The sequence below is a fragment of the Sparus aurata genome, chromosome 3, assembly GCF_900880675.1.
Source record: "Sparus aurata chromosome 3, fSpaAur1.1, whole genome shotgun sequence".
Classification (NCBI taxonomy): domain Eukaryota; kingdom Metazoa; phylum Chordata; class Actinopteri; order Spariformes; family Sparidae; genus Sparus; species Sparus aurata.
The window spans coordinates 21,653,520-21,669,335 of NC_044189.1; the positions used below are offsets into that span (position 1 = coordinate 21,653,520).

The window sequence follows — 15,816 nt, forward strand, 5'->3', positions numbered from 1 at the left end:
TTTGTACAGCCCAGCAGTGGATTTTTGGGGAGGTGTGAGGCCAGAACTGGCAGGGTCCTCTTACACAGCCAGCGCTCTGAGCCAGCAGCTAATAAAGACTTGCATTGATCCTGATGGGTGGGGTGGGCTCCAGCGAGGACCACAGTCGGAGGGGGCTACGCACTGTACGCTGGTGGTCTGGTTAATATGCATGTGTGTGTGTGTGTGTGTGTGTGTGTGTGTGTGTGTGTGGTGCTTTGTGGGCTCTTTTCAGCTGGCAAAGGCCTGGAGACAGAAACACTCAGCTGGGGTCGGCGGCGCTTTAAGTGAGCGATCAATCAAACGGAGGCCAATGAACAATTAATGGCTCTCGACTGGGATTCAAAGCATCCAATGAATTCTCATTTAAAACTCAGTGTGAGGTGGAACAGGGCGAAACAAGTGATTTCTGAGCAGGGGACCGCCTGCGTGACCTGATATCCTCAACTAAGTTAGGTGTTGCGTAAAGGCTCCCATGTGCAAACACGCCACTCGCGTTACGCTAACCCAGGGCCACTGCACAGACGGCTACATAACGGCGATGGTGTCCAAGGTGTTTATGTCATCCCATCCCACCTCATTGTCCTCCGGTGGCCCTACGTCACGCTGTCTGAGTTTTAGACTGTCAGGAGGAGCTTGTGTTATTTAGACACGAGCTTCAGGCTGCACATCTGCCTAAGAGTGATGAAGAATCTGAACTGGGCTCAAATCTTGTATAAGTCTATTGTCGTTTCCCAGAAGTGGATTGTTTTAAAGGGATATTCCAGTGTAAATCTAATCCATGGTCTAAATCACCGTGAAACTGTGTTAGACTCCCGCTCGAGAGATCAAGTAAGCAGACCACTAATTTACGGAGTTTTATCAACCTCAGAAACGACCGCACGACAACAATACACTGCAGTAAATGGATCCAAATATAAACCGCCACCAAAAAGCCACAAATAATGCTCAGAACAGCACCAAACTTCAGCAACAGTACAAATAGGGTCTCAGCACATAGTCCGGGGCATCTAACCTCCGCTAGCTTAGCTGGATTTCTACTGAAAAGCTGACTAAATTTACCACTCTTCTGCAGCAGCTTCCTGTTGACGGGAAGTCCCGACAAGTCGATTACCTAGTGCAGTAGAGTTCCGTTCTCATGGATGAAAATGTATGATTATGACTCCATGGAAAAGCAATCAAAGTTCATCTGTGTCTTACCTGCCAGTTTATAACAGTTATTATCGAGAGCGGACAGGGAAAAGAACGGAATTGAGCGTTTCTAACCGCACTCGGTAATCGTCGCGTCGGGACTTCCCCGACCCGGAAGCTGATGGAGGAGAGTTGAAGTCTGTTTTTAGCTTCACAATAGCTTCCCTGGCTAAACTAGCGGAGGTTTGATGCCCCGGACTATGTGCTGAGACCCTATTTGTACTGTTGCTGAAGTTTGGTGCTGTTCTGAGCATTATTTGTGGCTTTTTGGTGGCGGTTTATATTTGGATCCATTTACTGCAGTGTATTGTTGTCGTGCGGTCGTTTCTGAGGTTGATAAAACTCCGTAAATTAGCGGTCTGCTAACTTGATCTCTCGAGAGGGAGTCTAACACAGTTTCACGGTGATTTAGACCATGGATTAAACTTACACCGGAATATCCCTTTAATACTGGCTTTAAATTGAGACTGTGTGACATTTAGAAGACCAAAAGAAAATCTTATTCTTAAAGTTACAAGTGTGTATTCATAAAGATGCATGTTAGGGTTTGGGTTTTGCTTCAGTCTTAGATGGTCTGGTATGATTAGTTGCGTATGATGGCTAATGTTAGCTGATGCGTTACTGACATTAGAGTGCCACATTTCCTGTTCCACTTACTCTCAGTCAGTGATTGAAGTAAAGTAACTCTTTGGATATTCAGCATGCTCCATCCTGTCAATGTCAGTTTTGTTTTTAGCTTTTTAGAATTTACATAGGCTCAAATTTTTGAAGATACAATATGTAGGAATTCTGCATTAAAACATCTAAAAAGGACTGGACCTTACATTATTCCAAATGTTCAAGCCCAGAGAGATCCACAAGTTTACTCAAGATGATGGTCACATGATGGTTTGTTGGTATTTACCACCAGACAAGCTGTACATTAGCCGTAAGCTAGCGAGCAGCATCACGATGAGGGTGTGTGTATCTGTGGGTTTTAATTCAGCTCAATCTTTCAGGCATTTCAGTTTCCGTCTCTTCTTTTCACTGCTCCTCTCTGCAACATAAAGCTCATGAAGCAAAGTAACATTTCTCCTCCAGCTCCAGTGGACAGCCGACATGACAGGACGTAAACACAACAATGGTGGATGGTGGATTGGACCAGTGCTGTGGCAACATTTATCTTGTCTTCAGTTGCATTTGCTAATTATACTAAAACCCTCAAGGTATCACTTCCTGTTTGACTTCTTAATAAGACAGGTGTTTAGAAAAGTTAATTGTACGAGGTTAGTATAAAACCAAGATGTGTCTGTCTGAACAAGACCAAGTTTTCTGAAAGTTAGCATCAAACACTCATGTCCATTTTTATATTTACACACTGATATTTCTTAATTTAATTTGCAAATTTTTGTACGCTGCTTGCATTTTGGCTTGTGTGCAACAAAAAGTCTAATTGAGTTACGTAAGAAGCAAAATTGCTGTATAAAATGTGGATAACTACTTCTTGAATGAGCCTTATTAACTTTCATGCCAACCGCAAAATTCATCAGCGTGGATCCTGCAGGAATCACAAAGCTAAGACTACGGATTTATAAATTGCTGGTTCAATATTTTATAAGGGAAAATGGCTCCAAACCATGGTATAGTGGGATTTCTCTCTTCCTGGTCTATTGTCTGCTCATTTGGTTGTCTGCCCTGCTGCCTGTGCCAGAGAAGCCCATTCAGATGGAGCCCAGTCAGTCTGTAGTCCAGTAGCCTCCAGCACGGAGGCATTTCAGCTCCTTCAGGGGGATTTGACCAAGATTTCCTGCCCCTTATTAAATTATAATCTCCCTTCTACCTCTCTTTCTTTCTCCCCCCTTCTCTCCATTTCGGACAGAAAAATAGGCCTCCCTCTCTGTTTCGCTGCCAACTGATGTGTGTGTTTGTGTGTGCGCGACGCGTGCATGTACGTGTGAAGCTGTCTCGGCTGCCAGCGGAAGGAGTGTGTGAGATGATTGGCGGGGCACGCATCTGAAGTGGGTCAACAGGGAGATCAAGAGCTAAAGCTTTCACTTACTGCTCCCTTTCATTTTTCCTCCTCCATCACCCTGTTTTTCTTTTTGCCTGTCGTAATGACTTCATGTCTCCTTCGCGGCTCCTCGCTCACTTTTCCCGTTCCGTCGCTTCGTTTTCATTTACCGTTCATAAGTCGCTTTCCTTCCTCTTCCCGCCCCTCCCGTCCCCTGACACAAGTTTCCATCTGCCGCCGTCCCCACGAGTAGTAGCCTCTGACAATGTGATCTGTATTAGCGTAGTGTTTTCATGGAGTGTCAAACTGTGGAATCCTTTGATAGAAACAGACTACGAGAGGACTTTTCTGGGCTTTTCCCTCCTGGAAGTTTGCCGCGGCTACGTGCAGCTTGGGACTTTATCCAGTCCTGGCAAAAAAGAATGGAACAATTGATGGTGTGTGATTGTTCCGGCTTTAGTTGCCTTAATTCAGCGCCCCAGAGCATTTCTCACCTTCGGAGCGCTGAATCATAAATAGACCCATGCACACACACTCTCCAAATGGGCTTGAGCACTCGCCACAGCCAGCTTTGCCTTTGGATGAACTGCCACCATAAATATTTTGACACATAGTCAGGAAATAACAAAGCCGTGTTGCAGAAAAGATCACTGCAAAGCTCGTTATGAGGGATCTTGTGATTCATTTGTGAGGTGGCTTGTTGTGAGCTCCTGTCTTTGTCTCACTTCTGTCGGTTTTCTGTGTGTTCCCTGGCCTGCGTGTCCGTCTCCTGCACATTTCAAAGGCCCCATTCTGGCAGACGCAAAGCCACCCACCCAGTGAAAGGGAACAAGGTAACAGCTACTTGGAGACTTGGAGACATGGCACAGAAACACAAGACATAACACAGACCAGGCCCAACCCAGCACATTAGAGCCCCTCAGAGTCCTGCATCCAATGAGTGATCCTGCACAGCACCGTCCAGCCCAGCTACTGAACAATTGGCCATTTTTCTAAAACGCCGCCTGACCCCTGAGCAGTTGTCCAGTTTTACAGAGATTGCAAAAGTACGTTGTGACAGGAAATGTATGTTTACCTGCTGCAGCATGAGCTGCAAAAGTTAGCATGACTGGCTAGTTAGCTACTTACAGTTAGGGCATGGGATTAGCTAAGTAGTTGCTAACTAGAGGCTGCAATAGCCTATCATGTTTGCTGGAGCCATGATGCTAACATAAAGTAGCTCATGTTAGCATTATGATGCTGCTATTTTTGTACACTCAATTTTGATTTAGATGGCGTCACTTGTAAGTTACATTATGATTCTTCATCATCATCCTCAAACGCTTTTCTCTCACAGAAGGGAAGAATAGTTTTAGAAAGTTGAGCAAAAACTGCCATTCAAAGTACGTCTTTCCGTAGCAAGCATCATCCAAGGGTTCTGTGAAGTATATTAATATATTACATGAATACAGTATATTAATACACACTATGTGTATATTACAATTATGGGTTGTTTTACTTTATTTTCCTTCGAATTATCAAGTGAATTTTCCTGGTGATAGATAGACTCTACCAAGCAACACGCAACATCTCCACTTTTTCTTTCTTTCCTCTGACATGCTAGTGTTTTAAGCTGATGTAGCCGTTGTGTGCATATTGAAGACCCTTCAACAGCATTCTTATTTTAAAATGAGCGTGTTGGAAGCATTGAAAAGTCAGCTGGAGAGGAGTTTTTGAAACGGTTTGAGGGTTTTGAGGGTTCATGTTAGTTAAACATATGTAAGCTAGCCAGCTGCTAAAATCTGCCAGCAACAGCTCTCATTTTTAACAACCAAATCCAATGTCCAATATCAATTTTGTTCCCTTTGTAGGTGAAAATGATTTGTTTCATATTTTTTGTGGCCTGCTGTGTTAAAGAGGACACCGCGGCATCAGTTTTACTCCCTTGTTGCCTTCGCTGTCCTCGCTCACTCCATCTTGTCCCACTTTCTCTCTTCTGTTCCTCCTCCTGGACTCGTACTGTTATGTTAATCAAGAATAACATAGACGTGAGCATATGTCAGTACCGGTGGACTTACAAGGGAAAAAAAACCCGCCTTGCTTGGTCGGGCCTTGGCAGCACACAATAAAAGCATTCACACCAGCAATGAGCGGCGCGGCGAGCCGGAGGCTTAAGGAGGAGAGAATAAGAGGAACAGGAGAGCGAGAGGAAAGAGCTGAGTGTGCCAGTCGAGACCAAGGCAAGGAGTGATCGTTGTGATTTACAGGAGCTTATTTTACTGGGTGTCCTCGAAGTTTTCCCTCTGAGGTGAGGTCATCTCCACAGTACCCTCCGACACGCCATTCCCTTTATGGGTATAAATCCCAATCCATAAATCTCAATCTATGTGTTCATTTCTCACTTTTAGGAAAAGACTCAAAGCGGGTAATGTCAGTTTTCAGAGTGGTGATTTGTGCTTTCGGCGGCCTGTCTCGCCGCACTGAAAAGCAGAACATGTTCGACTCTTATTGCTCTGGAAAGGTGGAAGCAGATCGGCCTTTATGAGATTATTTTGTTTTACTCGTTTCTCCGGATTACCTAATCAGCTGCTCATATTGAGTTTAGGTGCACCGACGGGTCAGGCGAAAGGTATAGCCGTGTCTGTCTGCCCACAGGCTCTCGCTTCCTCAGCTCCCCAGTGCTGCAGCCGATTTCTTGGCAGGTGTACGGGTTAGCTGGATGTTCTGCAGCCTTTCAATACATCTCCCTTCCCTTGGCTGTATCCTGGTCTGAAATGCTTCACAGAGAGATGAGGTGATAGAGCATGCAGGGAGCCAGAACAGCTAACATCGCAATTAATGCCTTTTCACTGGCCTGAAACAGTTCCTGCGAGGGGCGGAAGAGCAAATAGCCTCTCATTAAGGCTCGCGTGCAACTGTACATGTGTGAGGTCGTGCAGGTTAATAATCCTGAGACTGATTAGTCTCATTTTGACAGCTTTGTCCGTGAGCACACGTCTGCTTCTGCACTTAGATTAATGCCCGGGGGTTTTGAACGTGTTCTTCTGAATGAAGTCATCGTGAAATGAAAACCTGCCGTCTGACCCCTCTCGTTATTCCCCCTCCCCATGTTTTCTTCACAACCTGTCTCTCTCCCGGCACTTTACACCACCTACACCCTCCATTTCTGTTTGCTCTCATTCGTTCCCTCTTAAACCTCCTCCGTCAGCATAAACTCACCCCTCTCCGACCGTCTCGCAGCCCTTCTCTCACCCGCTTCAGTCTGCGGGGATGTTAGGAAAACACAGCCCTGCTCCACAGGTACCGTTTCCTGAATTGATGGGGCTCTTCTCTTTTACTTCATCTCCTCTGTTTTTATGAGTGTTCTTCCTCTCTCTCCTGAAGCAGAGTAAGGCCTTTTTCTTCAGTAAATGTTTGACCACCATCACCATCAGAGGACTTGATTGAAAACAAGCAAGACAGATGCTAGACGCCGGCAGGCGAGATAGATTCACGAAAAAAAACATGAATGTGATTGTATGCACTTGTACCTGCGCTGCATGTGTAAAAACAGAAAGTGCCCGTGGTGTCATCTGCAGTGCACATATATCATTACATCACTGCCACGGAGGGAGCAGAGATGGATGTTGTCTGCTCCCATTGACTCGCCATCATTTTCACTATCTCCTCAGATAAATGACCCCAAGTTCAGACATAACTACATCTGACGAATATATATTAACTGCATTGGCCAGAAGTATGTGGACGCCCAAACATTGAACCCACATGTTCGCCAGTTACATAACATGCTGTTTGGTACCTAGCTGCAGGGATTTGCTTGCATTGCTGTGCTTATGATCGTTAGGTTCAGGCACAAACACCACTTTGTTAAGGTCAGGAAAAGATCGCTGGTCGTCAGAAAACACGGCTGAAGATGTCCTTATGTTTCATCAAGAATATCTGGTTTTTGCTGCCACAAACTTGGCTGGATGTTTTCCCAACATCCACATCAAAATATGGTGGCATACATGTGTTGTCCTTGTTAAAAATGTTGAATCTCAGTCTTGAACTGAGGTCACTAGCAGGCCAACCTTCCCCTCCACCCCCCCTACATGAAAGTCAGGTTATAAACATGTAATGTGAATGTGATATGACACATATTCTTGAAATAGCAATGTGATAATTGGCCTATGACACAAGCCAATGTGAATATATCAGTGGTTTGCAGAAACATCTCCTGCTAGCATTTTATCCTGGTGAGTGGGCTGCCCATTCAGCCACAGGAGCATTTTTGAGGCACTGTTCGCAGTCAGCGTTCCAATATATCCCAAAGTTGTTGGATGGGGTCGAGGTCAGGGCTCCGTGTAAGACCAGTAAAGTTCTTCAGCACCAGACTCTTGTGGAACTGACTTTGTGCATGGAGTCGGAGTCGATTAGTCAATTTAAACAACATTTTTTTTGGTAAAGCTTCTAAATTCTCATTATTTTCTGCTTTTCTTTGTCTTCAGGAATGTTAAACTGAATGTTTTTGGATTTTAGAGTGATGGTTGTACGAAACAAGCAACTTCAACACTCCACTTTAGGCTTTATAAACTTGTAATTTACATCATTGTTACTATTTAACGGTAGGGAAGGAAATAGTTGATTGTTGAGCCTGGGGACTAGCCTCTCTGAAACAGAAGAGGCTTAGGGACCAGGGGAGTCCACATACTTTTGGTCATACAGTGTAAGAGCCCATTTGCGTTTGATTAAAGGGTGGAAAATTCTAGTCAAAATGCTGTACAGTGTATTTGTACGTGAGTAAAATGTGTGCTCACAAACATCGACATGGTGCGGTGGAAGGGTAAACAGTATACATCACGTCTCGACATTTAAAATAATACTTTGCAGTATTTCTAATGACTAACATGCTAATGATTCATTGGAAACACTAGATGTGAGAACATAAGAGCTTTTATTGTGGCGGTGCTTCCCTGAAGAGCAACCAAACAAATCCTTCAGCACACTTTTCCAGGTCTCATCGTATGTGCATTAGGTTTGTGGCCACCCTCATACACTCACTTGGACGTATGTGAAGGGCCATGCTGTTTCCCCCGGTTCTTATTTGCACAGTGTTGAGTCAAACAGAGTGCGTTCAAAGCTACCAACAACTGTGACCGCGACTCAAATGCAACGCTGCGAGCTGACGCCGGAAAATGCGTAATGGCCCGAGTGCCACTCAAGCTGAAAGAGGGATTACCTCACTGGAGAGGAGGTGATTCTCTAAATAAAACCCCTCACGCTCAATTTCCTCTCCCCCGCACGCACACACGCCATCGGACCCGGTCAGAACTGCGCGGCTGTGGTTCGCCAGCGTGTTGTGTAACTGCTGTACTCACTTCATCCCTCCTGTGTCTGTCTCTCGGTCGATTATAGGTTTTTAGAGCGAGGCGTAAACACAGGTCAGCGTTCAGCGGAGCTCTGTGTTGTCTGGAAGTGATACCTTAATATTTGAGCCTGTTTGTGTTACTTTTAAGAGTTTTGCTTAATGTTTGCAGGTGTATGACTCTTAACAGCAAATCTGTAAAATCCGTTAATACTCATATGTCTAGACGACAGATTGAATAATAAACTGCAGATGTATAAATTGAGTTCATTTTAAGTGCGCCTCTCTTCCTGCTGGAAATTCATTCTCGCCATACAAAAAAGAAAAGAAAAAAAAGAAAAAAGGAAGTTTCCAACATTCCCTCGCTGAATTAACAAGGAGAGGGTTTGGTAAAGGAAGATGGCTGTGGTTTGGATAACAGCTGGCCACCCATGTGGGTTCATGGTAAGAGTCAGGAATGGTTCTGGTTTAAGGTTTGTCAGGATTGGATGAATCAGCAAAAATATGCGGTCGGGTCTTAAGTGCACTTCTACAGGATTTTTGCGGTCGTAACCAAACTGTCTGACGCTCGGGATGGAGCTCGGGCCGTTGTTGAACCATTTGGTTTCGCGTGCTGGCATGTTGCCGTACGCGACGTTCAGGTGATGATGACTCTCCCTCTCAAGCAGCGGCTCGAATGCTCACCGCAAAACCCACCGCCTCCTCCGTGACACAGGATCCTCACACTCGGTGCACCTATAATCTCTCTGTGGCACGTGGTTTAGGAAATGCCAGGCAGTCTGGATCCACACATGCACCGCTTAGGGGAAGTGGAGGCAGAGCACCTTCAACCTCACCTCCCCGGCGCTGTTGATTTCATTAGCGGGGCAGATGGAGCAGTTAGGGGAGTGTGTGCTTGGCTCGCAGTCAGCCGCGGTGTCTGCGTCTCTTCTGCCTGTCTGAGCAGGCCACTTGAGAGACTGCTGAGTTTGGGTTTGGAGTCTGTTGAGTCTGCTCTGGCGAACCCGAAGCCTTTCGCAGATTAACGTTAAGGCTCGGTTAAAATGGCATCCAACACATGTTCGAGAAAGAAGGGGCGAGCTCTGGGGTTCGGTTTGTGTCCGTGAATCAGATTACCGGGCGGTTTGGAGACAGATCTGTGAGGTGGGCCGAATGTTGCCAGCGTTTGTCTCTGCGTTTGATGTGGAAATGGATGGTTTTCTGAGGGGGACTGTTAACCTTTCTTGTTGGAAAGATACGCAGATACCCCGATCGCTCTTTGTTTTAAGTTTTGTTCCACTGAGCCATCCTAAATCGTCAGTATTTGATGATACCAAAAAAATCAGATTTCTTAAAATTTGGACCTTTAATTACAGTAACATTGGTGAAGGAATTTAGAGCAAAGCACCATCTCTCCGGCGGGAACTGTTTTTGAGCCAACAGCAGCACCTGTTGAAAGATAAACTACTTCAAAGCATGCAAAGCAACTACTAAGAGACAAAAACAACCAAAAAGTAAGACAAAACAAGTAAAAACAGGCAGAAACCAGCTTCAGAGAGACGGAAAAATGTACTACAAAGGCCCGAAAAATAACCAAAACCAGACATCAGATGACAGCTAAAGAGAGACGCAGAACAACTACAAAAAGGCTAAACTACTTCAAAGTGACACAAAAAGACCACAAGATGCAAAATAACAACAAAGACACACAAAATTACAACACAGGCATGCAATAAGATTTAAAGAGACATCAAATGACATTGAATAGAAGTAAAACAACCTAAAAGTGACACTAAACAACCACAATGAGATACAAAGAGACTCTCTCGGTCCGGATGGTCTTGCTCCTTTGCATGAGGGGCGGGGGTCCTTCACATGTCTGTGCCCAGGGGCCCATTTTCTCATAATCTGTCCATGTGGTCATCAGACATAGCGGTTATTTGACAGCTGTCTGGAGGTGGGAACAGCCAAGCAGCCATTATAGGCTAAGTCATGATGGATTTGGCGGTGCCCTCTTACAGCCGAGGGTCAGACTCTCAACTTATTTCATTAATGCTGCGTTTCTGTATTGCACTTTCTGTTTTTCTCTTTGTGTATTTTGGGGATCTGTTGCCGTGATGTGTGCGGTGGTGTTCTTTCCTCGGCTCAATCTGTTTTATATAACGTGTCATTCGGCCTGCCAGACGAGGCTCCCTGGCCGTAACTTTGGATGGCGCTCACGTTTAATGACCGAGCGAAGGCTTTGATTCACCATCGGCTCTTCTCCCCTCTCGAACCCGGGGGCTTGTGTTATGGTTTGTTTTGAATGGACAGGTTTTGCGGGGTAAAACGGAGGTTAACGAGCTTGAGTGTCCTGCGTAACCACTCGTCAGAGGTATATTGTGCTATGGTGCATGCCGAGAGAGCGTTACTTACGTGGGTGTTCTTGTGTTTGAGAGCGTGCACGGGTCTCGCTCCAGCAGTGGCTCATGGTGGCCGGCCAGAGAGGGTTGCATGAGATTTTTTTAACAGCGTCTGCTGAGCTTTTAAACAAAAACACTTGATAAACAGATTATGGACGTCTATAAACCACCCGCCTGTGTCTGATCCCTGTTCGCACACGGCCTCTGTGTTTTAGTGCGCGTCGCTCTGCTTCTACAGAGAGTTTGACGCCTGCTGAATGGTGGGCATCCAGAGCCGCCTGTTAAATTACATCTGCACCAAAACCACAGGCCTCCATACCAGACGAGCTTCCCTTCCAGCCAGCCAGCAAGTCGGCCAACCACCACACTGCCCCACCAGCGCTGCTCTCTCTTTCTTCTGTTTATCTATTTTCACATCTTTGTCTTCGCCTCCTTCATTTTTCATAGACAGAGCTTTGGTGTTAATTATTTGCGAAGCGACCTTTGATTCTTCCTGGCAAAGGCGACATGCCGCGGCGTAAACAAGCTTGAACACATACCGCAGACACACACACACACACACTTACACACACACTTATGACTAATCACACTGACTGAAAAAATAGCTCTGAAACCCAGAGAAACACTTTGGTAAATGGCTGTAAAACAAGAATTTGACTGCCGAGCTATGTGGCTGCTAAACAATCACAGACGACTGCAGAAGGCAAAAGCTGTAAAACAGGCCTGATCTCTGCACACATGGTGGGAACGAGCGCACCTTTTTCTAAGTTCTTGTCAGTCAGAAGTCTGCTGTGAAACTCCCAGATTACTCCCAATCCCTGCTCCCAATTAAGGGCAGTGTATAATTCGATGTACTTTTTCATTTTCAAGTCAGAAAGTGTCATCTCGTGTTTGCCTCATCGTAAAACTTCCAGAGGGAGGTCGCAATCCAATCTGAGTCCGTGTCTGCAGACGAGTAGAGACAGTCACACACACACACACACACACACACACACACACACATACAGAGTGACAATATGAGTATGAGATGAGGCAGGATAAATCAAAGAGGAAAGGGGCTGCCTGCAAACATATGCAGATTGAGTTCTTGATACGACTGCGGCGATGACATGCAGAATGAGGAGCTGGAGAGCGTGACTGTGTGATCAGGATGGTGGTGATCAGTGGTGCTTCATGCCGCTTCATAATTAGGGCCCAAAATGAGGCAGAGGTGATTATCAGATATTACATTTTCCAGAGTGATGAAGTGTGTCTCCCGTGTCTCATTTAGTTTGCCAAATGTCACCTTTCCCATTACGGTAACACTTGCAAAGACACATTTCCGCCGCAGGATTTTTCCCAAAGGACGAGGAAGCTTCAGAGGAACTCGCTGTGTTTCCTCTGCAGGGTCCTTTTAACCCCCTTAAAGTCCCTGCTCTGTGGGTAGTGCTATTCAAATGTACATTTTGCAACTAGAACGACGTGCAAAAACTGTTCTCACATTTGTCTTTGCAGGTCTTTAAACCATGATGGTGCCTATAAATACCTTGAAAAGTTAGTTTTTGGGATAAAAGTTCCAGTTAGTTCTATTTTCTTACATAAGCTCAACATTTTTGGCATTTAAACATGAGCAGGCTGAAACTGAGATAACATTTCACATCCCACTCTATCACAAAACAACTCCTGACAGTCAGCAGCCCAAAGAGAGCTGATGAAAAACAACTCAGACGGGAGCTGGAGTGGCAATTTATGCCATTTTCACACTCCAGCTGAAGCCAGTCCCCGGACTCCTACGGTTGCTCACTTATGATACACAAACACATTAACTGTCCTCTGGTGGTTTCCTGTTCGCACCTGAGCACGGTTGTGAAAATATTTGGCAGGGAGTGATGTGGTCATGTCTTCCACGTGTAAATTAAAGTCAACAGATCTGCCTGTCACAGTCCCAGGACCGCGTAGCAGCAGCTGAGAGCACGGACATACATAAACAGCGGGCTTATACGTTATATTTTCACATTTAAAAGTTTGAGGGAGGATTCTAGTGTGACAGTGCTGGAGATAGTGTCTGTGTTAAAGGTTAAAGGAGCCCATGATGGGCATATTTTCAGGCTCATTTATTCAGGGTGTCTCTAAATTGTTCACATACTTTAATGCACAAAAACACGTTCTTTTTTCACACAGTCCGTTACTGCAGCACCTCTATTCAACCTTATCAGCTCTGCTTTGTTTTTTGAGCTGTTTGAAACTCTCACAGTCTTACCCTGATTTATGATTTTAAAAAAGACAAGAAATATGGGACCTTTACATAAATCTGTGCATGCCTTAATAGATTTAAGACAACCTCCCCCCTCGACTTTAATAAATCTAATTTTTCTTCTTGTGCTTTTGCCTCCAGTTCTTTGTGTGTGACATCTGAAGCCTGGGATGATGGTGACCATGCTGTTGGCTCCTGTCTGTGTGCTGCTGATGCTGGGGGCGCGAGCTCTTGCTGGAGGCTATCCCCCCATTCCCCACATGAAGTACATGCAGCCCATGATGAAAGGGCCGATTGGACCCCCATTCAGAGAGGGCAAGGGACATTACGTTGGTGAGTAATCCCTGCGGGTGCAGTCTCTTTTACCTTTATGCCTCACTCAGCCCTGCGTAAGTCCACTCACTCTTTCGCAAGAGTCCACTGGGTCGATGGAAGCGCTGGTGAATGTTTTTACCATTTTTAAACTCTGAACCCTGTTTTAATGATATAATCCCCTTGGTGAGGACATTTTAAATATGAGAAACTGCAAATTAGCAACAGAAGGCACTCAGAACTCAAAACTATGCGGTGAGTCACACACTCAAAGAGAAGTTCCTGTGAACAAAAGTTGTCTCCAACATTACAGATTGATATGTGATGGATGTGGAGACCATCCCAGGAACCAGGACTTGTGCACTAGTTCTCTTCAGGCAGTCACGGGGCTCACTGAAGTGTGTGTCCTTCCCATGTGGGTCCAGCGGCATTTGGCTGGTCCTCAGTTGGGGCCTAATGGAGGCCTGATTGCCCACTGTTCTCTGAGCTCCACTGGGCCAGTTGTTCCTCCTGCCATCTGGATGCTGTTACCCCTCTGTTTATCACATACTCTTCAGCTGTGGGATGAAGGGGAGAGTGCGAAGGAAATAAAAATAGATGAAATAAAAGTCTGAGGCGAGGGAACTGGGAGAGGGAGGAAAAATGTGCATACTGTCATCATTAGCAGATTTGACCCTGACTACAAAAACAAGGTCTTGATCATATGAGATGAGCCTCGTACCATCAGAGGACTTACCTTTAAAACTCAATTCAAAGCAAATAAAGGGGCACTTTCTTTTATTACTGTAAATTAATGTTTTACAACGAAAGACTTCAGAAGCTGCATTTGTGCAAATTGGATGTTGATATTTTGCAGTTGAATAATTCACAGAAGAAATAAAGATGTGCTCAAACAAGTTATGCTTTATAGAGGTTTCAGCGTGTGGTGGAAACAAGATTTGGATTTGGAGGAGTGAAGCTAACGCTGTCTGTGGCTCACCTGAATACAATGCCTCTACTGCCACTCAGTGGTCATATGTCCACATTGCATCACCACTGGAACAACGTAACAGCTATTAATAAACCAAATACTGTACATGTCTTTGACTGTCATGAGATATGAGGTATTAGATGTTCTTAATCTTCTCAACTTTCCATAAATGTCAAAAATACACGTCATGTTACAGAAAAAGCAGAAAGGTACAAAACATTTGTATAATAATAAATATCTATATCTATATCATCAAATGCCATGCATCATTGTGAAGCAGTACAGTGAAGCAAGTGAGCCATAGTTGTATCCTTCCTTTTCACATTTTAACTCTAGAACTGTTCTGCTTGTAATTTTATGGATATGGACATGTAGTCAGTCTCTTTACACTTTTCCATGCATCATTTAATCTCAGTTCATGTCAAATTCTTTGAAACAGACACGACAATTAGGTGAGTGAATGCACAATTCCTGCACTTTGTCTTTTTAGGGCCATTTTGTCATTCTTCAGTTAGACAGATATATTGATGCATTGTGATGATGATTGTCTTGCAATGTATTGTTTATGCCATGAATATGTCAGGATACCACAGTGGTTATTGGAGGCAATGTATCGTAAATCATCTCGTATCGTGAGTTATGCTGTGATTCCCACCTCTGGTCTTAGCTTCATAGGAGTTTGTACTTCTGCAGGTTTGCTCTTACAAGAGAAGATTTCCTCTTAGTTTGACTCTGTCCATTCAAATGTATTCAGAAGAACACCTTAGGTCTGAATCCTGGAGAGCATTGCATCCGGTGGTGAAGAAGCCAGTACTTCCTCTCGAGTGTGAAACATCTTATTTCTTCTCTGTGGGTGATATATTCAGGTGGTCAACAGTGCAGCTGTGGACCAAAGCTAAACAACAAAACTGAGGCGGTAATGCTCATCACATGGCTGAATACAGTGTTGTGTTGTTGGTATTATTAGATCCACTTATGCTGTAAAAGAAAACATAGTTTGGCCCAAGGGTGCCACCTTCATGGATACGTCAAGTGTAGATGTCAAGTGTAGATGTTTTCGATAAAGCATTTATTTGGGGGTCAAAGCCTAGAGTGAGCACACTCCAAATATTCCTATTATACAAAACCCTGCATAGTATGATAACAAGGTTAAAGGTATACTGTGTGATTCCTTCTCCAAAACTACATAGCACCCACTTTAAATTCAACCTGCATGTCGGCCAGGAAGCCAAATAATGGACACTGACAATGCATAGACGTGACATAAATGTTTATAGTAAGTGTCTCTGTCATAGTATGGTATAACTGATGGTTTACCTGATTATCTGACCATTATTACCTCAGCCTGTTTGGCTTGTCGAGCACAACTGCAACCACAGGTTTATGCAAAAAGGATGT

At 44.7% G+C, this 15,816-nt stretch overlaps 1 protein-coding gene across 1 annotated transcript in view; it reads left to right on the forward strand.

Annotated features, from left to right (window-relative positions):
* col8a2 (collagen, type VIII, alpha 2) overlaps positions 1–15,816 on the forward strand; it is a 47,931-nt gene that overhangs the window by 24,728 nt on the left and 7,387 nt on the right. The window contains exon 2 of the mRNA XM_030411446.1: positions 13,278–13,469. Coding sequence (XP_030267306.1) covers positions 13,307–13,469 — 163 coding nt within the window. The 5' untranslated portion in view covers positions 13,278–13,306. The remainder of the gene's footprint in view (positions 1–13,277; positions 13,470–15,816) is intronic.